The 26305-nt window shown below is 34.5% G+C and overlaps 3 protein-coding genes across 5 annotated transcripts; 1 reads left to right on the forward strand and 2 right to left on the reverse strand.

Moving 5' to 3' along the window:
- Positions 1-437: 437 nt before the first annotated feature.
- LOC127248338 (uncharacterized) lies at positions 438-15639 on the reverse strand. 3 transcript variants are annotated; one of them, XM_051270622.1, is made up of 25 exons: positions 15329-15639; positions 13915-14284; positions 13149-13206; positions 12944-13018; positions 12809-12864; positions 12553-12628; positions 12295-12361; positions 9950-10016; positions 9746-9812; positions 8635-8718; positions 8521-8562; positions 6974-7129; positions 5499-5576; positions 5015-5083; positions 4874-4939; positions 4664-4792; positions 4286-4342; positions 3176-3265; positions 2976-3041; positions 2562-2630; positions 2389-2493; positions 2170-2295; positions 1817-1875; positions 1675-1711; positions 438-852 (listed from the first exon to the last, which is right to left on the reverse strand). In XM_051270622.1, exons 2-25 carry the CDS (start codon positions 14079-14081, stop codon positions 697-699), a joined length of 2022 nt encoding a protein of 673 aa, XP_051126579.1. In that variant the 5' UTR covers positions 14082-14284; positions 15329-15639; the 3' UTR covers positions 438-696. The 3 variants fall into 3 exon arrangements, with proteins under 3 accessions (XP_051126579.1, XP_051126578.1, XP_051126580.1); XM_051270621.1 differs by having other exon boundaries at positions 12944-13035; XM_051270623.1 differs by lacking the exons at positions 12809-12864; positions 13149-13206; positions 13915-14284; positions 15329-15639 and having other exon boundaries at positions 12944-13035.
- A 4997-nt stretch (positions 15640-20636) lies between these two features.
- Positions 20637-22263, forward strand: LOC127248294 (probable peroxidase 26). The gene is made up of 3 exons (XM_051270571.1): positions 20637-21069; positions 21164-21367; positions 21452-22263. Exons 1-3 carry the CDS (start codon positions 20809-20811, stop codon positions 22049-22051), a joined length of 1065 nt encoding a protein of 354 aa, XP_051126528.1. The 5' UTR covers positions 20637-20808; the 3' UTR covers positions 22052-22263.
- Positions 22264-23021: 758 nt separating this feature from the next.
- LOC127248220 (protein IQ-DOMAIN 33) lies at positions 23022-25336 on the reverse strand. The gene is made up of 6 exons (XM_051270440.1): positions 25079-25336; positions 24685-24972; positions 24335-24577; positions 24096-24200; positions 23611-24009; positions 23022-23429 (listed from the first exon to the last, which is right to left on the reverse strand). Exons 1-6 carry the CDS (start codon positions 25154-25156, stop codon positions 23325-23327), a joined length of 1218 nt encoding a protein of 405 aa, XP_051126397.1. The 5' UTR covers positions 25157-25336; the 3' UTR covers positions 23022-23324.
- Between the last annotated feature and the right edge of the window lie 969 nt (positions 25337-26305).

Below are 26305 nucleotides of genomic sequence, written 5' to 3' on the forward strand. Positions count from 1 at the left end.
TTTAGGGAATAAGTAGATTTTTACATAATACTTTTAATGAAGATTAAACATTAAATATATATTTTTAAAAAATATATATAAATTAATGAATAATTAAATTAAATTATTCTGAATACTTTTCCAATGTTTATTTATTTATAATTAAAGTGATTTTGAATAAGTTTAACAATTAAAAATTAAATTAAATTGATTTTAATTAATTAAATATGTTTAAAATACAAGGACAGACGAACACTAAAATTTGATATGTTTAGGGAATAAATAGATTTTTACATAAGACTTTAAATGAAGATTAAACATTAAATATATATTTTTTAAAAAATAAATAAATGAATGAATAATTACATTAAAATATTCTGAATACTTTTCTTATGTGCTACCGCCGTTCATGTAAGTACGTATGATATGTATGTATATATAATATATATTCAATTAAGTAGAGATTAAATACATATTTTTTAATTCTTTACTGAAATACATACAATAATGCAATGAGTGAGATGAATAGAAAATAGCCAAATATGCTGCACAAACCTTCTACAGAGATACGTCATTGTTGGTTGTTTACCTCACAAAGTGCAGGGCAGGGAAGGGAAGGGAGCAAAATATTCAGACTGTACTACTGTGTTCATGCGAGAAATGAGGGTGGTCATGCTCACTCATACAAATGCAGATTCTTTGCAAGGACATCAATGATCACTTCCTGCTATACTTCTTCTTGGGTTCATCATCAGAGGAGGAGTTATTACAGCGCTTCATGAAGGAGTCCAGTGTCCTCTGTTTCATAGGGCTGCTTGTCGCCAGTTGATTGATGGACGACACTTCCAGGGAGTTTTCATGGCCATCAAGCATCTGCACAGTCCGTAGCAAAATAACCGCAAGTTACATGTGGCAGTAATGGAGGAGGGCACAAACAAAACTACGTAGCACCCAAATTGATAAAAATATAGAACTTGAGATGCAGAGGTGGTAGAGAATGGGTTAAATACTATCGCACAAATTTCCAATGTGAATCCAGTTATGCATTATTGCTACTGCAGATATTGCCTGAAATTTCGAATAAAGAGAACTGCACTAGTGTCTCTTTTGTTATCATTAAAACACATTTCCTGCATACTGAAGATAGGCAGCGTGCTTGCAAAACTTTGGAATTGAAAAGCACAATTTTTAGCTAGAAATGGCAAGCCTGTGCACATTTACCAAATGTCTTCACCTGATGAAGATGATGATTTAACTAGAATCAATTAATAGAAGCTTTGCAAACAATGTCAGTAGCTTACAAAGTAATACACCATGCACTACAGACACTAACACTTCGAGAATATTTACTACAAATGATGGGATTATATAATATATTCAATTCTAATTGAGGGGATTATTGTATCCCGCCAATTTTATAGGATATATAGCTTTTATATGTTATTTTTGGACGGGACTGGATATAAAATCCAGATAAATTAGTACACTAATCCCAAGTTTAAGGATACTTACTGGCCTTAAGACATAAAAGTCAATAAATTATTATACTTGAATCAAATAGCATATCTACCTTAACCACTAGCAGCAAACATAGACTGAGTATAGTTTTCATGTTACGGTATACTTCATAAAGAACAGTGATAGAACTATCATTGCAGATGAACAAAGGAACATAAATTTTGGCAGAACAAGTACCTGCCCAAGATTTTCCAACTTATTCTGAACGACATCCCTGGAAGAAGTCAGTCAAGTTATTATGTATTGCCTCATTTTATTTTACTATTTAAAAAAGTACTCCAAAAAATGGCATATGAGAGAAGAAAAAAGAAAAAAGCACCATATTATATCATCAACTGTGTCATTTGCCAGCAAATAATATATGTTGACTGATGAGACCTGAAAAGAAGCGCATTTTATTGAAGCGTGTGAGAACATGCTGGAAGGGAAGTCAGAATGCAAACATTGGGAACATTTAAAGCCAGGAGTAACAATACACAATTTGTTGAAGAAAAATGAGCATGCCAAATGAAAAGGAACAGTCCACAGCTATTTAAATGGTGACTCATCATCATTAAAGTCATTTTTAGAACGAATATCAGAAGATATGTGGATCACAGATCGAAGATGTGAAGAAACAACCAATCTATTATGTGAGTAACTAGTGCATTTCTTTCAGGCTAAAAAATTTACCTGACCAATCCTATGGGCACGGTCTTCGGCTTGAATCATGTCACCTGGAGTCCAAGACAATTCAGCAAATATCACTGTGCTTGCCGCTGTCAATGTTAAGCCAACACCTCCAGCTTTGATGGACAACTAGAAGACAACATTAAAAAATTTTTGTGCATAACCACACACAGTGGAAAGCAGCAACCAATGCAGAGCAGTTATATATAAACAAATCAGTACCACTGCAGCTTTTATTGAATCTTTTTCCTGAAACTCTGTTACTAATGCTTGTCTTGACGCTGCTGGTGTGCTACCATCAATCCTTATGCATCCAACTTTTTTCTTCTGAAACATTAAAGTATATATATGAAAAGCATGTACATACATCATATAAACATAACATGGGGACTTACCAGAAGAAATTTGTGTATTGAGTCTATCATTGGTAGATGGTGGGCAAATATTAAAAATTTGCAACCTGCCTGCATGTTAATGAGCAAGTAAGTGTATGAAACCGACTAGAAAATGTCAAAAATATGCAATGCATTCATATAAAATAAGTTAGCAAACAAGTAGGTGATAGAATCCATGAAGTAGGACTATCATGCCCTAATCCCACAGGGAGGGAGGATTGAAATTTCAAAAAATAAAACACCAGTGGCAAAATGCAAATAAGACAACAGTGGCAAAAACACTCCTCTTTATTATTATTATTATCATTTTTTATAGCACCACTAAAGTAATGTTCAACCTACTTGGAAAGCATGAACAGTACTCTTTACTTTTTTGTGATTTTATACGTTGTATATACTTCCACAACATCATACCTCAACTATAGTCCCAAGATAGTCCAGAACAGCAGGTATCTTGGCTTCAGCAGAATCTGTATATATCTGGAGTGCGATACAATGAGAATGGCAGCCAATAATGCATCATTAGCACTCTAAAGGTGTCAAGGCATAAAATTCTTTTACCAGAGAGAGCAACAAATCAAGAAAAAAAATGGCATGATTGGTTAGTGGACCACCTTATTAATAAGATTTTTCTCTGCAAACTTGAGTGATTCAGCTTCTTCTTTGGACTGGGAAATTTTGATTTTCCTTTTTACAATTTCCAACTGTAGAAAAAATGGAAAAATACCATTAACAAAGGTGAACCATTTTGTTCTTGAGTGCGTCAGGAATCATTACACATCAGGATACCACAAGGATGAATAAGATCTAACCACAATGTTTAAGCTAAAGTTTTGATAAGCCCAATTGGAGAAGAGAGCTTAATAAGATTCAGTGAAAAATCAGATGGCTCAACAATAAGTGAGAAGTATTATAGATTAGAACCATGTGGATATTAGCACACACTACACTATCAAATCTTCTATTTTTATACTTCATAAGATTTTAATATCTTCGCACTACAACTATTCACCTAATTTTATAATTCCTACACATAGACATTTCATAAAGCCTCAGCACATGACACTATGCATGACTGGGTGGAAGTGAGATTCAAACACAAAACTTCCACGCTTTGTTACCATGCCAAATGAACAACTCGCATTAAGCTGATGGTAAGACGCATTATTTTTTTATATATTAATATCTCCAACAACTACCATCCAAGTTGAACACTACAATAAACATTTCTGACATTCAGTTTAAGGTACAGCATTACAATTATTTTATGCAACAGATGTGTGTTTGTTTGTGGATTTGATTTTTTCGTTTGGAATTTTTAATAGTAAACGTTTTAATTTGAATAATTGTTTAATGTGATATAAATAAATATTGATGTGATGTTATGAATGTAAAATTAATTTTTAGTATAATATATAAAATTAAAAGTAATTGTTTGATTTGATATCTTTGGAAAAAAAAATAAAGTGAATAGTAAAAATCTTGTGAGAAATCTACAAAAAAACACATGTTTTTCTTAGGCTATTCCCATATATTATTCTCAACTTATATGCAACAGTAGTTATGCTTGGTATGTGTAATCCATAACCTTAAACTTATATAATAATTTGAAGGGTCCATTAAAAAATACGGTTCAATCCTAATCTTCAACACAAAAGAGAAATAGCTGGTCAACAAGCAGACATAATTCATCAGAAAACCAAGACACAAGAAATTCACATCACCTCGCAAAACAAAGCATTTACTTGTTTCATTTCCGCATCCCCCAACTCCAAGAACACCTGTTCAAGTGAGACAGTGAATCAAACTCTGACTGCTAGGCGCCTGGGAAATCAGCTGAAAAAAAAATAGTGTATGTACATATATACATCTTCCACAGGGAATTGCTATTGAGAAGTTTAATGGATAGTTGAATACATGCCACATCAGTGGGTTATTAATAAATTGAAACTCATATAGCTGCAATAATATATCACATTAAACAATTATTCACATTAAAGAATTTTTGGAACTCAGCTTTTTTTTCTCCTAATCATTTCAAAACTGCCAAAAGCGTGTGGCTAACAATTAATAAACCATTATGTACCAGAAAAGGTTTGTACCTGTTGCCTACGTTTCACAGGAAGCTCAGAAAGGACATCTTTCTTGAGTCGCCGAATCATTAAAGTGGCTTTCATTAAATTATGCAGCTCTTCATGATTACTCGCCCCTTGATAGACTCCAAATATACCCTGAAAAAGGCTAAGATTTGGTTTTGACAGGGTATACAGAAAAAGAGAGATATAGTGTACCACAGAACAACTTTGACTTACACCTCGGCAATAACGGTTACCATATTCATGAACACTCTTATATACATCAGGATAAAGTGCTTCCAACTGCAATGGAGACTCCAAGAGTCACTTTACTGTCAAAGTATGATTTATCTCTAAAAATGAAGATTAGAATTTTACCTGTTTGAATAGCTCAATTGGTCGGGACAAAGCAGGAGTGCCACTTAGTAAGATCAAATATTGAGCTTTCTACATATCACAAATTGACACAAAAAATGAGAAACGTAGTATAGGAGCATACATAATAAATTTATGATGGTGGATGTCAATATTAACATAGATTATTGAGAAACATTAGAAAAGAAAGAGAAAAGGCATGAAGAAGAAACCATTGATCTAGTAATAAACACAAAGCTACAGATATTCTTTCAGCTATTAATATTCTTAAGTCTTAACTCAGCACATGGTAGCCTTAGCTAAATAATATGAGCGTTTTGACAATCAGCAAGATCTAAATCAATAAATTGCGATACGTATTCCTGCTAGATGCAATCAAAGTTCAGTTGTAGTGTCAGATTTCCATTCCCTAAATTGTAATTCACTGAAAAAACCTCATTACTTTCAGAATGTCAGATTCAAGTAGAACAGAAGAGGTTGAATGAACCTGCAATAAAGGAAGCGAGGCAGTTGTTCTCTTTGCTTGTGCATTCTTAAGGAAATGTGATTCATCCGCAATCACTACCTGAATGCAACCATCAACCAGTAAATCTGCAGAGATTTCAACATACAGAATGCAAGCACTGATAGGCCAAATGATATCCCTAGAAGCATAAACAATATCTCTTCCTTGATAGATGCAGAGCTAGGGGCAGTAAAGTTTTTTCTGCCTGGTTATAATGGGAGTTGTGTTTTTCCTTAGTGGAATTCCCAGATCACTTTCTCAAGGGCACTGATAGGCAGTTTCTCAAGGATCAGCTGCACTAATCCATGGTCTTTTTCCTATTAAGTCTAGCTATCACATCACCAGGCAATTATGTCCTGTGTTTTGAAAAGTTATTGACTAAATGAAAAAATAAAATTTTCTTTGCTTTCCAATAAACAAGAATGAAACCGAAACCACTACAAAAGGGTGTTGTAACATATATATAATATATGTAGTTGTGTATAATTCTCAGAAGGAAAGAAGTCTTACACAATACTACATAGGACCCAATTAAGGCTTTCGTACATCTAAGCAAAGCCATGAGAGCCTATCTCTCAAGTACACAGGCACAGCATACAAAAAATGCAAACGTAACACATCATGAACTTTAGGGTGTGTTTTTTTTCAGTCTAGATTAAATTTGAAAGTTTGAGTTTTTTTATTACAATAATATTTGATATGATGTTTTCTGAGAAAAAAAAAAGTATATTTTTCTTAAGAAATACAGGTAAAAACCTGGGTAAAAACTCAAAAGGAAAAAACCCTTAACTTCTTCCGCCAACATCAATTGTGCAACTAATAACCAAAAACTATTTTAGTATAACATTACAAAGATGCTCATAAGCCACGTGCTAATTTGCATTCAAAACTATGCAACAAAACAAAATATATGTATAATATCGAGATGGAGGGTTTAAATCTCGTCTTAGAATGATTATTATACAAAATGAAGTTGAAAACATTTTACTTTTCAAGCAGTTGTAAGCAAAATAGCTAATCCAAAGAGCTTCAGGACATTCTTAAATAGCATTCAAATTGAGATTTGCAATTTCCAAATTTAACCAAATTGGATTCTAAGTTTTTCTATTGTTCAAGAGGTTGCAAGATATTGTCAATTATGCATCCACACATGCATTATATCTGAAATTCTGAATGGCACACAATGAAACTTATGGGTGCCTTTGTTGTGTATGTCTAATTAGAATCATAACTAGACTCAATACTTCTTTTTCCAATACATTCTTGAGTCTTGTCTCATGCCCTAATTCAACATCATTGTAATATTTCAAAAGGAACCAGGACAGAACAATAAATGCAAAGCGAAATCACTGATGAGGGGTGCCCTATGAATACATAAAAGGACTCTCCATTGGAGTAATGTCAGTGTGTTATCAAAAATCAGAGAGAGAGAGAGAGAGAGGGTTTTTAGGTATTACCTTAAAGTCTGAAGCCAAAAGTACATCTTGTAGTTTGGGTACAATATCATAGGATATAATGTTGAAGACACCATCAAGATTGATGGACCTCTTGTTGCTAGAAGGCACAATATTAAATCCAACTCTATTAGAACCACTCCATTGAGACAGAACCACCTGTCACTGACTCATATCAGTTTTTTATTTTATTTTTTAGTCAATCCATTCACGCACCCTTGCAAAGATTTGAGCCCAAGACTCAATCTCAAAATGTATTATAAACCATGGAAGAATCACAATTAAGGAACAATTCTTTTCTGTTTCAATATATTATTTCACATGTTTAAGATGTTTCATACACAAAAATGAAAGAAAGTACTGTTATGATATTTGCCCAGTCTTCATCCAAATGCGCAGGAGTTTATACTTACAAATAAAAAGCAAATCTAGGATTGTAAACTGCAAGGAAATTTGCCAGAGTGTGCGATCATATAAATACACAGAAACATGGCAACTGGCAACTAATACTCCGAGCTATATTAGGCAATGTGGAAACATTTAACATGTTTGCTACTTTACCGTTGATGCACATATTAGAAGGATGTTACATATACAGGAAAGTGATGCAAATCATATTCATCTGGTTTTGAACAGTTTCATCACATTATTGTATTTCTTACGGTTAGAGGTTTCTAGTTTTTAATAAGGGATATGGGATTCAACTTAAATTGTCCTTCAAACGGGCCAAAGAGTTGCCCTTCGAACAGGCCAAGCCCGTTTACATTTTTCACCTTAGATTTTTTTTTTTTTTTTTTTAAATAAATTAAGGCCTATGTTTTAAGAAAAAAACACTGAAAAAATGAGAATCAAACCATGTTCCTTTGGTATAGAAAAGGAATGCTCAATCAATTCAATTGTAGCTTTATTTGAGCCTTAGTTTGTTTCAATTTTATTATATCATATTAAGAAAAACAATATTTAATACTATTATTTTTTTAGTAAACCGGGCCAGGCCATCACCGCCAGATTTTAACAGGTCCAGCACAGTTTCTAAACTAGGCCGTACTGGTCCGGCCCGAAATTAATTCAGACCTAAAATTTTAAGGCATACTTGGATCGAATTTTTAGACCGTGCTTATTTTTACCGGCTCTTCTCATAAGCAATGGGGAGTTCCCAACAACTAGCAATGTGGGACACTTTAAAACTAGTAGTATTAGGAGTGTTCTAAATATGGTCTTGACTAGAATCAATTTGTTTGAGGATTTTCACAGTTAGTGTATTTGCAACAACAATAATTTTGTATGAGCATCAGTCTATTTCAAATATAATAATCACACTATGTTATTCTATCAGATTTTTCCTTCAAATATATATATATATATACACACACACATATCTTATAAGAAAAACAAAATAGAGATCAAAACAAAACAATTATGTATCCACATTAGTATACATCAGAGAATGAGAATTGAAGCACATCGATAATCAGAACAATAAAGCCATATGATATTAACAGAAAAGAAACATCACACAATTGAAAAAAAAAAGGGTAGGAGAAACTGACCAATATATCTGACGGTGCAATATCCAGCCATTGATGAATCATCTGTGGAAGACAATGAAAATATTGAACACATGTGCAATAATTTCAAGGTAAGATGCAGACTGCATTACTTACAGAAGCCCAGTGAAGTCGTAAGGATGATGGAGTCAAAATGAGAACCGGCCATGATTCATGAACACAAGTTGTTACTGCAATGGCCTGGAGATCTAATCAGATCACTCTGAATATGCTTAATGAATTTTCCAAAATATAAAAATAATCATAGCTACATATTAAAAAAAGGTTTTTAATCTATACGTGTTCAGATGCCCCTTCATCACCTTCAATCACATCTCTCACGGCACAAGTGGACTTGTAGACTTCTTTGCAAAATGTGGAGCAAGAAGAAGCAGTACTTTCTCAGTTTAGTTGCAACTCTAGACCTCATTTTAGGCCTTAGGTTCTGTTCCCATTCTAATCTAGACCTCATTTTAGGCCTTAGGTTCTGTTCCCATTCTAATTATTTAGTCCCTATTTTCCTTTAGTTGTAACAGTACTTGAATTTCCAAAAAATATTTGGCAAAAAGTGATTAATAGTGATGGGACCTAAGAAAGCCCTGCCTAAATTTTTTACAACTCTTCCAATCAAATGTTAAGGTCAACAAAAGAGAAAATAACTTGCAATTTTCAAATTAACAGGTCAAATGTCAAAAAGGAGAAACAGAAGTTTGTTGACCTTAACATTTGATTTTTAAACTTAAGAAAGCTTGTTGGCAATGACAAAATGGCCCTTTAAGGTATCACTTACCATATAAAATCACTTTAGTTAAGTTGTTTTTATCCATCCAAATCTGTTGATTTGTCTCAAGAATAAAATTCTAGTTATTGAGGCAATAGAATGTTAGAGAACATTTGGGATGGAACAATATAATCCATAAAAGGATAATGCTTTTGGACACAAAGGTGTATAATACACGTTGCAAGCTTGATAAACAGAACAGAAAAAGTTTTGAGGAATTCTGTTGAAATTGGTGATTGATAAAGCAATGCCAAGCGTGCAAAATTTCTTATATATTAAGCTTTTAACCTTGAAAATATAAAATTATATTTCAACATCAACTATAATCTAATGAAAAACATTTGGGAAGGTTAACAACAGACTAAAATTTTGAGAGAGAATCAGCAAGCTCCATTTTTATGAGCAGAGATCAAGAGATGAAGCAATATTAATTGAAAGACTCAGTACCTGAATAGTCTTTCCAAGCCCCATTTCATCAGCCAGTAGGACCCGCCCTCCATGCTGCAATGTGAATCTGAATGACCAGAAACAACTAGACTGTCACATGTATTGTGACATATTCATAAAGATATGACCCTAAATTTCATTGCGTGACTTTTTAGTGAGAAACATAATCAAACACTAAAAGTACTTCGAATTGATGTTACATACCTAACACCATCACGTTGAAAAGGTAGAAGTTTTGATTCGATATTAGAAGGAATTTTAATATACCGATCTGTTGAAAATATGACATCAACAATACTTAGTATTTGAGTATTATGATACACAAAATATGTCCCAAATAAAATATAGATGCAATAGAGAGAAATCATAAGTGCATTTCAATCTGTTAAATACATGTTTTTGAAATATGACAATATGATTAGACTTTTAGAAGTGTATAATGGCACTTACGTGAAATATAATGTCTGATTTCTTACCTCCTTCAGTTCATTGTATCAACAAAAATTAAGCTGTTTTCTTCTTCTTCTTTTTTTTTTTTTTTTGTTTTGAAGTTTTGGACATGAAGTCTTAGAACAGAAAATAGGTGTTTCATACAATATTTTAAATAGAAAATACATATTTTTATTTGATGTTTTAGATAGAAAATAAGTGTTTAATATAATTTATTTATGTTAAGGGGGGTGTTATTTTAGTTTATTTAATAGAGATTGCATAGTGCTAAAGCATGTGTGAAAATACAAATAAGCGCACTTTAAATTTGTCAATGAATAGCAACAAAGCACAAATGTAGCTATTCATGCTCTAACAGAGACGATATTGTTTTTCATTATTTTGATACAGCATTTCCTATTACTTGAATTTTTTAACAGCTCTCTGTTTTAATATTCGCCTGGCTTCAAGATAAGGAAAAACTGAAATCTAGAGCCAAAACAGAACAAAATCCTAACCTAAGCCATCACTGAAACCCTACAACTTCTAAACGTTAATTTGTGTGGCTGTTTAATAGATGAATATCAATGGTTTCTTTTTCCTCACATGTAATCCATAGTAGCATTCACCTAAACCATAGCTGCTAGTTCAATCTAATGAAAAGAAAAAAAAAAAAAAAAAAAGTGAAGGATTGGCATGCAAGCCAAACAAACAAGGACATTTGGTCAATACATATTAAAAATAGGTATATCCCCTTAGGTTTTTATGAAAAATACAGCATGTATCAATGTATATTCTTTACCATGAGATGTTACTTATTTAATTTGTTTGTATTCAGTTCATACGTAGTAATATGATTTGTTATATACTTATATATGGAGATTAATCTAAAACATAATGAATATTAATATTTCTAAATCAATAACCAACACACTTTGAACTTTTAATTTCTTTAAAATATGCTTCAATCTGATTATAAACACAAAACTTGGTCACTTGGGTTATGTTCTTTTGTGGGTTTCACGACAGATTTTTACTATTCCGATTCTTATTTCCCTCCAAAAAATCACATCAAACAATTACTTTTCTTTTTCTATATTATACTACAAATTTATTTTACATTTAAAACATCACATCAATATATATTTATATCACATCAAACAACTATTCAAATTCAACTTTTAATATTCAAAAATCCAAACCCAAAATCCCAAACCCACAAACAAACACACCCTTGATTTTTGGTTTAATCTTCTATTATTGAAAAGAATTCAATTCCCCGTGTTTAAGGTTAAGACATTTTGGCTCTGCTTGCTTAGTGATGTTTTTTTTTCAGTTTGTTTGCAATGAAATCCTCACGATTCCCTATAAGAAAATATGCATAGATTGTTGTCTCTCACAAAACATCACATCCAACTTACTATTTAAACCTAAAAACAATCACCACAAAACAAAACCTTTATCATTGCTTTTGTTTGATTCAAAACCACGAAAAATGATTGGATATTGGTCTTGAAAGAACCTAATAAACAAACCAAAGAAAATAGTAGATCTCTAATATATGCGATAAAATGAATAGTCAACATTACAAAATGGCTACTTGAGACAAAAGGTGTGAAGTTCTGACTTGAGAACCAAGCCTTTGCAATCTGTATTCTGTAACAAACCCCCCAAGCTCCTCAGACAAGCAACTAATTTTATTAAACCAAGTTTTGTTAAAAATGATCTGATTATAGAAAGGTATTCTTCTAAGATTCAAAAGTGAGTTTACATCTAAATCATTTGGATACTTAACCCATAGATAGATGCAACCAAAATCATTCCCTCTTCTAATGAGTAATGACCAATAAGTGAGTTCAATATATATTTAACCACTCCAACGTGTACAACTAAAAACAATTTTCTGCTATTCCCATGCTAAATTGAATAATACCCATCAGTAAGTACTCATCACTGTCCTTAAGGCATGGGAAAACTATGTTTTGCACCTTCAATATTCTATGGATTACTCTCTACATGTTTGCTTCTGTCATCCTCCAAAAATAGTAGCTTGATACAGATCTAATTATCGGCAAGTCTCCCTGTTAAAGCTTAAAGAAAAAATGAATCAAATTACCTACCTTGGAGGTCTGGAACTTCAGTGGCAGCAGCAATTGCTCGCCTTACCAAAGGTTCCAAGTTTTCTATCTGGAAAAATTAACGGCAAAAGGGGTTTGTAAGAAAACCTACCTGCTGTCAGTCAAATACATCAACAAATACCAAAAGAGCTTTCACATGTAATCTCCATACCAAATAGCAGAAATTTCAAAATATAAGGTTAAATATTCACAGATACCCAAAGATGACAGGGAAAAGACTGCCCCATCAATAAGTCTCACCTCTACATTAGAGCTTGGAAAGTGGCGAAGAACACTTTCTGCTGTTGATAATGATGACAAAGGAAACATCCACAATCTGCAAAAGAATATACTATAAAAATGAAACCTATGATGGGAAGTTTGAAACTGACAGACAGGTTAAGAACTATGCTATGTAACATAAAAATATAGCACCCAGTTGTTTGCACCCCAACAACACACTGTATTTCACTACTTTCATCCCATTGGGGAAAGCTTATTAAAAGAGGAGACAGACCTTTCTTTGGCATTCCAACTGGATCTTGGAATATTTTGGAAAGCTTTTAAAAGTGCCTAGTGGAAGATAAAATAATGATGATAGCAGAATAATGAACACTTATGATCAAAACACCCAACAATAAATAAAAAGCACCTTGTCATAGGGAAATTTAGCAGCAATATTCCCACTAGCATGGAGAAATATTTTTACTATGATCTTCGGTTGCGGCTGCATTGAAGGATCACCTTAATTTGAAAAATGTAGGCCAAATTGAAAGAAGTATAGGCAAATGGTAAGGGTGCTGCTAGAATAAGAAAAATAGAGACAAAACAAAAGTGAAAATATGGAAAGTACCCACCACCCATCTTTGGCGCCGCAGATAATGGTAATACCCTTGTGGGCACTGAGGCATTGATCTGCTTCATGAATCAATCACAAGAATTCATAAGCTAATGACATGAATCAAAACGGTTCTCCATCTTAAGAAATACACCCTCCGTCCGCCAAACTTATTCCCACTTTTCTTTTTTGTGTCCACTAAATTTATCTCATTGCTAATTTTGGCAAAGTCAACAAATCAACATTTATTATTACCCTCAATTCAATACTTATTTACAACAAATACCACTAACTTTATTACATTCTCTCTTCATTTACTTTACTTTTTAACTAAATATTTAAAACTACCCTCAACTACCTATCACTTTTTCAATATAATACACTTTTCTTGATTCCTGTGCCGAGCCCAAATGGGCTAATTTTAATGGACGGAGGGAGTATCACTTATTTCAGGTAAATGCATCGAGTGACTTGTTATCTAAAGATTCCTGTAACCGAAGCATCATTTTTCGAACATATTAATGCATCAAACTATAAATGGTTCATAGATTACTTTGATCTTCCATATCACTTGCCAAGTTTCAAGAAAAGAATAGTTAAAGATTATACTACGAAAACAAACTGGTAGATAATTATTTACGTAGGTATATCATCTCTGACTCTTTAAGTGGTATTTAACAAAGTCCTCTGACATCAAAACAGTTTCCAATCATTACAACCTAAATGTGGTAGCAATATACTACAAATTACAAGGGGAAAATAATGGAAATGAATAGAAGCAAGACCTTATTATTTTCCAAAGATTGATAATGCAGACAAGTGGGCTTTGTTGGGGAGTGAGAAGATGGCATGCTAGCTGGAAGAGAAGAAACATTGAGCATGTCACTGTTACTGTTGCTGGTAGATGCAGCAACACAAGAATGATTACGCTCAGCCAATTTTCGTAGGGCATCTCGCTCCAGGGAATCTAGTTCCTCTGCGCTTAACTCCCAATCATCCATGTTTATTGAAGTCTCAATTTCCAGCTCAAGAGATTTGTATGAGTGTTGAGGAATCTAAACTTAGATTCAAAAGTGTACTTCCAAATTTCCAGTCGGCTGCTCTAACCATTTAATGGGTAATATCTGCATCTTTCCTATGAGTACTGAGCTCAGCCTGCAGCACAACCAAGCCATCAAATAATAAACAGACAGCCAGCTTCTATGAATATCATAGCTCCACAACCTCAACAAACTTGAACACATCAAATAGCATAAATAATACCAAACCGTTGCATAGTTTTAAACACAGCTAAATAAATGACTTCCATATTACATATTGCCTAGCTCTTTCAGTTCGTTGTAATCAAGTTTTGGCTAATCCCCCCCTAAAATTTCCCCCAGTTTAGTTCACTCTGTGTACTCCATATTCTCATATAAATAAAATCTCTTTCTCCCAAAAACAACTAATGTCATTGCCTAAAAGATTGATGTTAATAAGTTTCAGGAAAGTCAACTAGGCCAGTTCTCTCGTGCAGAGGAATAAAAGTAAGGATATCATAGAAATTAAACATACAATTTGTAACTTAGTAGCAACTGTTACGAGACAAGATTGTCTTAAAGCAATGGAAATAGCAACAACAGAGAATGACTCAAGCAGCTTTGCACCCTTATGGCTCCATTCAAGTCAAACTACTTTAGAACACTGCAGAAGCAACATCTTTCTGCAAATCATCAGTGGCAGGAACCCACCCCCATTCATATACGAGTTCATTCTTGCCACAAGTAGATTCTGTTTTTCATGGCTAGTTGAGAGAATTAGGAACATAAAAACATTATGAAGGCTTGTAAAGTTTCTTCCATTTTGAATCTTAAAATGGAAAGGAAACGAAGAAATTTCCCTTCCCTTATGTTTTCTTTTTCCTCATCTTCCTTTCAAGAATTTTTTCTTCTTTGCTATAAACTCCCAAACTAGCTGTTTTTGAACAACAGAGGAGAATCGAGAATGACGCTTCACTATGTAAAGCCCAATGCGACTAGCGGAGAGCATGCTCGAACCAAGTCCCAATCCTAATAAATAAAAATTAAATTTCCTAAGGAGGATGCAAGTGTTTGAATCAAAGATAAAATCCTAATGCTTTACAGAAAGTGCAACTTGAATCAATTCGAGCAACAGGAGCTAGGTCTCCCACTCAAAGAACAGCAAAGAAAGAATGCAAACCTAATTATTTCGCAACATAGCGCAAAGAACCCGAATATCCAGCATCGCCGGAGTCAGGCCCTAGCCGGCCGGCTGTCTAAAACTTCCGCCGGTCTATCCAATTACACGAAACAATCTCTAACTCAGAAAAAGCAAGAGCAACTGGGCCAATGCACATGAGATTGACACAACAGACAAAATGTCCTATTTCGCCACAAATCCGCAAGAAGTTTCAGCAGCACAGCCACCGTCTCGTCTGCCTTTCCTCTTCTTCTACCCTTTTCGGCCAACACCATGAAATGCAGGGAGCATGAATTCAACGAGCGCGCTCAATTGCGAGCTTTTGGTGATTTTTTTTATTTTTTATTTTTTAAAAAATCATTATTATAAATATAATAAATAGCTTCTAAATATATTTTAATAAAAAAATTTTAAATACAAGATATGATCCAATAAATTTCAGTTTGTCTTTTGAAAAAAATATAGTCTAGATCTTTTATATACGAATTTGAATTCATCGAGATGGTATAGTCGTCCCTTGGATCAAAGTTGAAAACATAATTCTCAGCGAGTTGGAAACAAGACTCGCTAGCTCGTAATGGAGTCAAAAATAGGATTCGCTTGCTCTATAGATCTAGAGTCAAAAACAGGACTAACTCTGTTCACAATAGAGTTAGAGTCGAAAAATATGACTCCCTCCTTAGCTTTCAATAAAGTAACAGGATTTTCAACGGCGTTAAAATCGAAAGTAGAGACGGAAATGACACAAAAATAACAGTACAACCGAGTATGACTGTGAATAAAAGCGGATACATCAATAAAATATAAAAATACATATAAGATGTAACGGGTTATAAATGTGCCCGAAAAATTTTGGCTCTCATACCCGTTAAAATATTAAACTGAAATTCTCTATTTCAATTGTAAAAATAATTATATATATTATATATTTATAATAATATACAAATTATCTTAATAAAATAAAATAACTAGCATAAATATAATATATTACTCCTTCAATGTATTTTAACATCAAGGATGTAGGGTGCTTCTAATTAATAACATAAAGTATATATATCAACGCCTCTGTCGGCCGTGTCGGGCCTAGGCATGTCCAGTAACGAGGAGACGAGGCTGGTCTGGGCCAATCCAGTTTGGGCATCAGGCTGAGGGTGTGTTCGTTTGAGGGATTGAATTTTTTTTTTACTATTCATCCAATTTTTTTCCTCCAAAAACATCAAATCAAACACCTATTTTTTATTTTTTATATTATACTAAAAATTAATTTTACATTCAAAACATCACATCAACACCTATTTATATCACATCATACAACTATTCAAATTCAAAATTTCTACTATTCAAAATCCCAACTCAAAATCCAAACTTCCAAACAAACACACGAATTTATTTTAAAGTCATTCAATATATAACATTTTTTCTCTCATGATATATATATTTTTTTTTATAAAATTTATTAAATTAAAATATATTTAATAAATATAAATTAATTTAATTATATAATCAATTAATTAAAATAATACACTGTATTAATATAAATATAAAAAATAAAAAATAAATAAAATTAATGTATACTACATTTATTTTGGTATTGATATATGATTATTTTTACTAAAATAAAAAATAGATAGTTTTAAAAAAATTTTGAATGACAAAGTCCCTTAAGTTATTAAAATTACTCAAAAAATATAAAAAAAAATAATTTTAAATTGTATATTATATTAACACAATGTTTTGTTCCTTTAAAGTATTAAACCAAATGAAATAAATTTCTAATTTTATTTGATCTATATGAGTTGTTTATATTATTAGGTTTGTTTGTTTAGTCTTTTTGATCTAAAATTATTTTGTATGAGATATAGATAATTGTATAATTAATATAAATAATAATATTTTATATTAAATGTTGACTTTTGTAAAAAAATAATATATTGAGAATGGTGTAGAAAAAAGATTAAATGAATAAAAAATAGAACCATTTAAATAGAATGAAGATTTTTTTATTTAAAATATTATATTAAATATCTATTTATTCCATATTAAATATTATTATAATATTATTGTATCATTTTAGTTATATTATATATTTTATTTCAAATATATACAATAAATCATAATTTTCTATTATTAAATATTTAGTTTTTATAATTTATGTTTAAATAATACTTCATGTGTCATTCAATTGTATATTCATTTGACCAGATACAAATTTTTAAAAATATATATAAAAATATTTTTTTTTAATAAACAATGAATCGAAATAAATTTAGATGACAATCGAAAAAAAAAATTGAATTAATATTATCTTTTTAAAAATATTTAGCCATTGTTATTTATTTAATTATTATATTTTATAAAAATTTATTATTCTTAAAATATTAAAATACATGAAAAATATACATAAAATCTAATAAAAATATTTTTAATAATATATTTTAAAATAAATTGTAAAAATTAATATACTTGTATTTTTTTTAGTGGATTGCACTGTGGGCCTCCTGCTAGTATATATGTATAATTAAAATGTATATGATGAGATTGAGACCAAATTAATCCAATAATGTATATATAAAAATGTATATTTGATCTCGACCATTTCTTCACGTTGTTCATAATGACTATAAAAATGAGTTTTAATTAGTTACAGTACGTACTGTCTTGGCGCGCGGTTCAACCGGCACGCGAATATATAAATTTGTTTTGTTCAACTTGAGTTAGTTTTTTAATTAAGCACCCTACCCCGTCTGGGACTGTCCATAGTCGCGGTCCGGTGGGCCTATTGGAATGAATCTCGACCGTCTCCTCCTTCGATCTGATCTGATCACATATATAATAGACGTTGCAGCGATGTTTATTCCTAGATCTTATAATTCAGTTTCACTTAACCTCCTTCAAGCTAAGTACCAGATTTGTATTAATGAATATTCAGTACCAGATTTGTTATTAATCTTCCAAAGCCAGCTGTGCCATGCTTTCAAATTTTCAACGGTTAATATTTTCTCCAACCATTCATCAAATGAAGAATTATTTTCAACGGTTAATTTTTTGTTATACCAGATAAATGAAGTAATTCACCTTCATTTCTCTACAATTACTTTTGGTATTTTGGTACTTAGTTAAGAATTATTTTTACTAAAAATATAAAATGAGAAGTTTTGACTTTGACAGGCTAAAATGGCAAAATAGAAAATTTACTGTTGGACAGAGGAAATATATTTTATTCTTTCACAAAAGTTAACATTCAATATAAAATATTATTTTATATATTTCTGAGCAATTCTTATGCTACGTATCCAAAAACAAAAAAATCAAATCAAAACACTAAATAAACAAACAAACTCATATTTTGTACCAAATACATCCTTAGATCAAATATTAGTCATGCAGAGTCCACACAGACTTTGTTGAATTTTAGTTATTAAGTTAAATGAATATTCATAAATTCGATTGAATTGTTTATAGATTTGATAGGATTTTAAAATAATTTTTTATTAATTTTTATAAATTTATATGAGATACACATGTACATGTAGATAAAATAAAATATATTCAAATTAGTAAATAAAAAAATATTATGATTGAATCCTCCCCTCCTAAATGGGCCACGCCCATAGTAAACACCAACAGAACAGATACAAGCCCACATTTAGAAGAGCCCAGATTATAAAATTAGTAATTAGAATTTAGCTAGCTAGGTATATAATTGCAAGGGAGATAGGGTCTAACTTTCATTCCTGAATATGGATGATGATGATGATACATCATATATGGACGATTAGCACGTACATACAAATTACGACCGATCAATAAGTATCAACATTTTAAGGAAACGGATACTTTTGACTTGTATATACTATAATATATATAAGGGATGACCGCGGGTAAATTTTGAATTTATAAATTCTCAATGTATCTGCCACACATAAGCGAATAATAATTTTATTTATATTAATGAGACGACCATGACGATAAACCTGCGGTCGGTTTACGTTCAGCGTATATTATCCTTCAAGTCACATTAATATTCGTTTTTTATTTGGTATAATTAGTATATAATAATAATAATAATAATAATAATAATAATAATGTGTGTATATAATAGTACCGTATTTGTATGAATTCATATATACATATATATGCATTAACACGTAGGAAGAGTCCGTGCTAGCTGGCCATGTTGGTCAGAGGCTTTCGGCTTTAACTTCAGCCCTATAGATTAAAGTATATATATATATATATATTATAAAATTGTTGAAAGATGGATTAGAAAATGAAAATCTTAAATTCGTTATATATATATATATATATATGCATGCTCTTGATGATGAAAATTTAAGGTTTTTTAATTTATTTTTTTATTTAGTTTGGAAAATTTTAATTTAATATTAAAATAATATTTGATGACATTTTGTGAAAGAAAAAATATATTTTATCAAAAATATAGAGTTTAAATAATAATATTATATTATCTCCGTCCGGTTCTAAAAGTTCTATTTACTTTCAAAAAATATTAATTATTATATGAGAACATAATAAAAATTAAAGAAAATGACAAAAATATTTTTATTAGTGTTTTATAATAGACATGGATGTAAAATATTATACAAATATTTATTAATATATATATATATAGGTTGAGTACGCACTAATTTTGCATTTCCACTAAATTATACTCCATATTACTAGTAGTATATATTGGGAGGCTGTCTATACATCCTTAATTAATTAATTAATTTCACTGTTAAACAATACATATTTAGTATGTTATAGTATAGGCATTTATGCATGGGTGATTGATTACTACTATTCTTGTGCAGAAAGAAAGCTCCATGGTTGACAATAAACGAGGAATCTTGAAATGCACTTAAAACTTTCATTGTTCAATCAGCATTAGTACTTTTCCAGCTGTATCATTATTAAAAATTCATTCCGCCGTTTCCTAATTTAAGTCCGGTGATGTAGGGGTTAGACTTGTTGGACTAAAGAATAGCATGCGGTTTCACGTCATAAAAATAATAATAATAATAAAGCAAAATAATATTGAGACACGCTCGTATGTATGTATATATATATAGGAAGTAACTCACCAACTTTTCCAGCATATGTGATGTATAATTAAAGATGTACCAGTACCCTAAGTCGGTCAAAAGGGGCACCACAAAGACACATAAACACGCTCATATTATATACAGTATATACTTAACCATAAAAGTCAAAGGCAAGAAATCAAATTTTTATTTATCTTCCAGGTTGGCATGCATGCCAATATATAAAATCCTACCTACGCAAACATATGTATATATACATACAGGAGATGGAATATATTTCCGTCAATTCAATTCAGTTCACTTCAACTCAGTTAATTTCGCTGGTTGAATTGTATATCTAAACTAGCTGGGTAGATTCACCTGATCATATCACATATCTATACATCTTACGGTACATAGCTAGGTTTAAGAATTAATAAAGTAATTATTAAGATGAAGAAGGTGGGGGGGCTGGAAGGGTTGAAGGCGGTGATGATATCCGCGGTGGCGCTGAGCCTGGTGGTGGGCCGGGTGCAGGCGGCGGTGACCCTGCCGCCGGAGGACAAGCCTCTGATGCGGCACTACTACAAGAAGACCAACACGTGCGCCAACGCGGAGGCGTTCGTGCGCCACCAGGTCAGGCTGTGGTGGGACCGCGACCCCAACATCACCGCCTCGCTGCTCAAGATCCTCTACGCCGACTGCCTCGTCAATGTCTGTCTCTCTGTCAGTAGTTAATTCTTCATTTGATTGCTGTGTGTGTGTATGTATGTATATACTCATGAATCCATCTCAATCCACCAATCAGGGGTGTGATGCGTCGATCCTGCTGGATGGGCCCGACACAGAGAAAACAGCGGCGCGGATGGCAAGGGTGGGGGGGCTAGGGTTGGCGGCGGAGGACGGGATGGTGCTCATCGACAAGATCAAGACCGTGCTGGAAGTCCGCTGCCCGGGGGCGGTCTCCTGCGCCGACATCCTCAACCTGGCTGCCCGCGACGCTCTTCACCTGGTAATCCATATATCTATTAATTGGCCTTGGGTACAGAATGAATGATTAGAAATGGATTGATCATGAGAATGCAATGCGATGCAGGCAGGGGCGGCGTCGTACCCGGTGTTCCTGGGCAGAAGGGATGGGGTGGAATCGAAGGCAGCGTGGGTGGATCTCCCGGGGCCGTCCATCTCAGTGGAGGAGGGCCTGGCGTACTTCAAGTCCAAGGGCCTGGATGCGCTGGACTACGCCACCCTCCTGGGCGGAGGCCACGCCGTCGGCAGAACCCTCTGCAGATACATCCTGGACCGCCTCTACGGCAGCAGAGGCGGCCCCACCATGACCATGAACCCATCCCTCCTGCGCGAATTGAGGAAGCAGTGCCCCCAGCAGCAGCAGCAGCAGGAGCGCGTGGTCTTGTTGAATCAGTTGCGCATGAGCGGCGGCGGCGGGAGCAGGCGGCTGTTCAGCAACGCACTCTACGGCGAGGTGCTGCAGCACAAGGCGGTCCTGGGGGCGGACCAGGGCCTGCTCTACAACTACAACACCACGCAGCTGGTCCTGGAGTACGCCAAGAGCCTCGACAAGTTCCGAGCCCAGTTTGCGCTCTCCGTCAGCAGGATGGGAGGCCTCCGGGTCCTCACCGGCCGCCAAGGGGAGATCCGCCGCAACTGTCGCTCCCCGAACACTATCTATTACTAATTGTATATTTTTGGTATCTATAATTCTTTTGCCTTATGGTTTTGCAATTTCGTTGTGTGTATATGCACGCATGCATGTGAGACGACGTCGACGTGACACATGTGTTGTGTCTGTCATCTCTACAAAATAATAGCGTATAAATATATGGTTGCAAATGTGACTGCCCATTATATGTTCCAAAATCTATTTCTATTGATACATAAATCTACGTTTATAATTGCAGTGGATATCTTGATAATGCATAGGTTTTCCTATTTAGAAACGTGTAGAATATATATTAGTGAACGATTTATCTATGGATAATTATGGGTTGCAATGTTTCAATATAAAAGGGGCCGGGATATATGTTGGGCTGGTTCATACCATCGGATCGATCCACACATACATACATACAGTATTGTTCTAAATTAATCATTATATATATACACGCATATATCCCATCGTATACGAAAATCATTAATAGAAAATTATAAAATGAAGAGGCAGGGAAATTGTTGGGTGGCAGTAAACATGTTGTTCATTATATTTATAATTGCGGAGGCAGTGATGATGCCGTTGGCGTTAACGGGGGCGGCAGATTCAGGTTGTGTGGGCGACTGCTGGAGAAGGTGTTTCATTCGTGGTGAGCCCAACATTGGCTGCTTCAATCTATGTAAGAAGATGAGATGTCATGATCCCCCCTCGAATGCCAGTGCCAATGCCAATGCCAATGCCAATGCCATTGCGGAGACGAAGAAGGACCCACCCAGTTGGGATTAATTAATTAAATAATTAATTAATAATCGGAACATTATATATGCATATATCTATCCATCCATCGGATAAGATTAATAATAATAATAATAATAATAATGCCTGAAGCTGAGGAAGGCATTTTTTATTATCTCAGGGTGCCCTGATTATAAGATTCAATTATTACTACTTTATTACTATTATGCAATACGTACGTACACAATCACAGACATACATACACATATTAATTAATTAATTAATCGCGGGTCTGCTGATGAAATTAATGAAGGGAGGGAGGGGACAGACAAAATACACACACATTACCGGTTAATTAGAGTGCCAGACTGCCATCCATCCATCTATCTATCTATCTATCCATCACTCTACATAGATACATACAGAAAGAAAAGAAAAGAATCTGACTAGAAAGAGAACTCCAGCCCGAATATACATTTATATATTTACATATGGTGATCATTTGAGTTTTGAGTTGTGGCGTTGTTCCTCCTTTCTCTTTAATTTGATCTCTCTGGGTATCATATCATGTAGCTATAGGTGGAGGAGGAGGATGCCTCAGTCGTTTCCTTTTCTCCTTGTTGTCGTCCTCATCCTCCTCCATGTCATCAACTTCCTTCTTTACATCCAGCTGAGTAGCAGTAAGTCATCCACACATACAGTTAGTACAACTTTCATTCTGTCCTATGCTATCCTATCCTATCCTATCTGGCCGGGACCAAATTAATTCTCAATTAACTAACTAACTAACTAATAGCTTGTATATATGTATGTATGTATGTGTGTGTGTGTGTGTTTGTTTGCTTAATTACCTTTGGACGCGATGCTGAGTTCTGGCGACGATGGGAAGCTGGGCGTATGCCTGTATTATTGTTGCGGCTTCTTTGAACATTACTATTATTATTTGGTTCGAGTACGAAAGATGAAACCGCACCAACTTGGAATAATAGTAGCGAAGAAGAAGAAGAAGCTGCTGCTACTACATCATTAGATCCACCGCAGCAGCAGCAGCAGCTCTCCTTATTCTCCTTGCCCTCCTCCTCCTCCATCATTACTTTCCTTATTATACGCACAGGAACTGCAGCAGCAGGTTTGTGGTGGTCTGGGCAATGACGACGGGCTGCCATCCATCGTTCAAGCCAGCCCCTGTTTGTGTCTGATTCATCATCTCTGGCCGTGCTTTGTTTTCTCTTTGAACTAGTCATTCTCAGCTAATCAAAGCAGCAGTAGTAGTAGTTGTAAGTAAGAGTGAATCAATGTGCAATGGAGTGCAGGATATGATGTAGAATTGAATTGCCTGTTGGGAGAATGCATACGCGAGAGCCCTCTCCCGCCTGGTTGCCGCTTCCATCCGATTCTGGATTCTCATCTTCCTGCTCACCCTGCTGTCGTCCCACTCCTCCTATTATATGTAATGTATGTATGTATGTATGTATATCCGTGATTGATTGATTGATGATTGTTCACATGATATAATATGATAGGATACCGTACGATATCTAAGAAATGAAATGCGCAACCTAGCTGCTAACTGACCTGGATTTTCAGCACTTGGGGTCTGGCTGGATGGCGATGGCGATGGTGATGGTGAGTGGTAGGGCCACTACATCCACATCCACATCCACATAGATGGGAGATGCTGCTGAAGGAGAAGATATCCGATGAAGAATCATTCCCGGTTTGAACTTCAACGGATGTGGGTGTGGCGGAGGTGCAGATGCAGATGCTACTACTTGGTGGACTCATCTTGGCTGCCGCCACCGCTGCACGTTTCGCCTCCTGCACCAATGCGCATCATCTCTCTCAACTTACATGATGGGTGATCCATCAACAATTTAATTTGGATCAAATTAGACAGTTAAAAGGCAGGGTGGGGTGGTGTCGACCCGAAATGTTCTGAATGCAGACTGGATGATCAACGCAGCAGCGTCAGCGTCCTCTTCTTGTCGCAGTTGCTTACTCTCCTCAGAGCTTCTTAGGGATGCAGCAGTCTCCTCCTCCTCCTCCTCTGCAACAGGGCCAACTCCTTCCTGAGTTCCAGCAGTACAGCTCCTGAAAGAACTCAATGCCCCCACCACCACTGCCTCCTCCTCCTCATCTTCAATAAGTGAATCACCACATAGATACGATCTCCTCATCATCGAGCTTCTCCATCTCTTCTTCCCCACCCTTGCCTGCCATGTATAGATTTTGCATTAAAACTGAAGCTCAGGGACAAACATATGTGTAATGCATAGATGAAGATGATGAACTGATTGAGTTGAGAGTTTGATTACAGACATGATGATGATGATGATGATGAGTGCCTTTTGCAAATACAGCCCTCACAATCTCCCCAGTCATGAAGCCCAACCCCATTGATCTGATCCTGATGTGGAAGTTGAGATAAGTTAGCAGTGATGGATCACAAACTGCTGCTGCTGCTGCTGCTGCTGCTATGATAAGGATGAGGATGAGGATGAGGAGGACAACAGCACAACACAATGCAAGGCATTCCAATTTGGAGGACTGTCTAATGAAGCCAAGCCAAGCCCCACTGGGGAACAAGAAATCAAAGTGAGAGAGAGCAGATTTTGATTAATTTGGTTGTGGTAGGATCATTATATTATACTAAGATTACCATTTACAGATTGGCAGTGGAGCCTAGCCTAGCCTGGCCTGGAAGGAAGGGAGCTTGCTTTATTGCTGGAAGTGAAGCAAAGTTGCTGCTGCAGACTCATTAGAGAATTCTAAAAAGCGAATCAAGGAAGAGTGGATGGAAAGGAAGGGACTTCTCTTCTCTTCACTAGTTTACTTTATTCACATGCCCATCCCTCACCATAACCTTGATTGCCCTACCTACTTGGCTTTCATTTTTGCTGTTATTGTTGTTGTTGCCATCATCATCATCTTCATTCATTTCTTTCCTTTACAACTGATGCTGAATGTGATTATAAGAACGAGTGCCCGGGTGACAACATTTGGAGGATACAAGGGAAAAAGAGTCTCACGAGGGTATTATAAACTACATCGTTGCAAGAGTCTCATCAGGGAATCCAATCTAATAGTTACAATCATAAGTCGACTTTTCATTGCTAAGAAGAGTTGCTCGACCTCCTCAATCATCTTCTTCTTGCCCAACATCATTATCATGCTGTTGAAGTTGAACAGAGAGAGATCTGGAACGTACGTACCATGGTTCTTTCCTCGCGTATTTAAGGACCTGAAATCTGATGAAATTCAGATATAATGTGCAAAAATTTGAAGAACTGCACTGTTATGGCAATGTAGCAAACTCTTAAAATGATAACTTTTTGTGTTTTAATTTGCTCTTTCAAGATTGCAACTAAAAGGAGGTTCTTGATTCACTTCAAACATGCATCTAACAGAATAATAAATATGGTTAGACATCACCCGGGTCGCTTGCCCTTGGCTTAGCTCCCCCTCGCAGGATTGCGACCTTGCTTACAATAGTTTCCTGAATTATTTCAAAAAGACTATATTTTCATTAACATGCAACAACTTATC

This window comes from Andrographis paniculata, unplaced genomic scaffold (assembly GCF_009805555.1).
Source record: "Andrographis paniculata isolate CXL003 unplaced genomic scaffold, ASM980555v1 Contig33END, whole genome shotgun sequence".
NCBI classification, from domain to species: Eukaryota; Viridiplantae; Streptophyta; class Magnoliopsida; order Lamiales; family Acanthaceae; genus Andrographis; species Andrographis paniculata.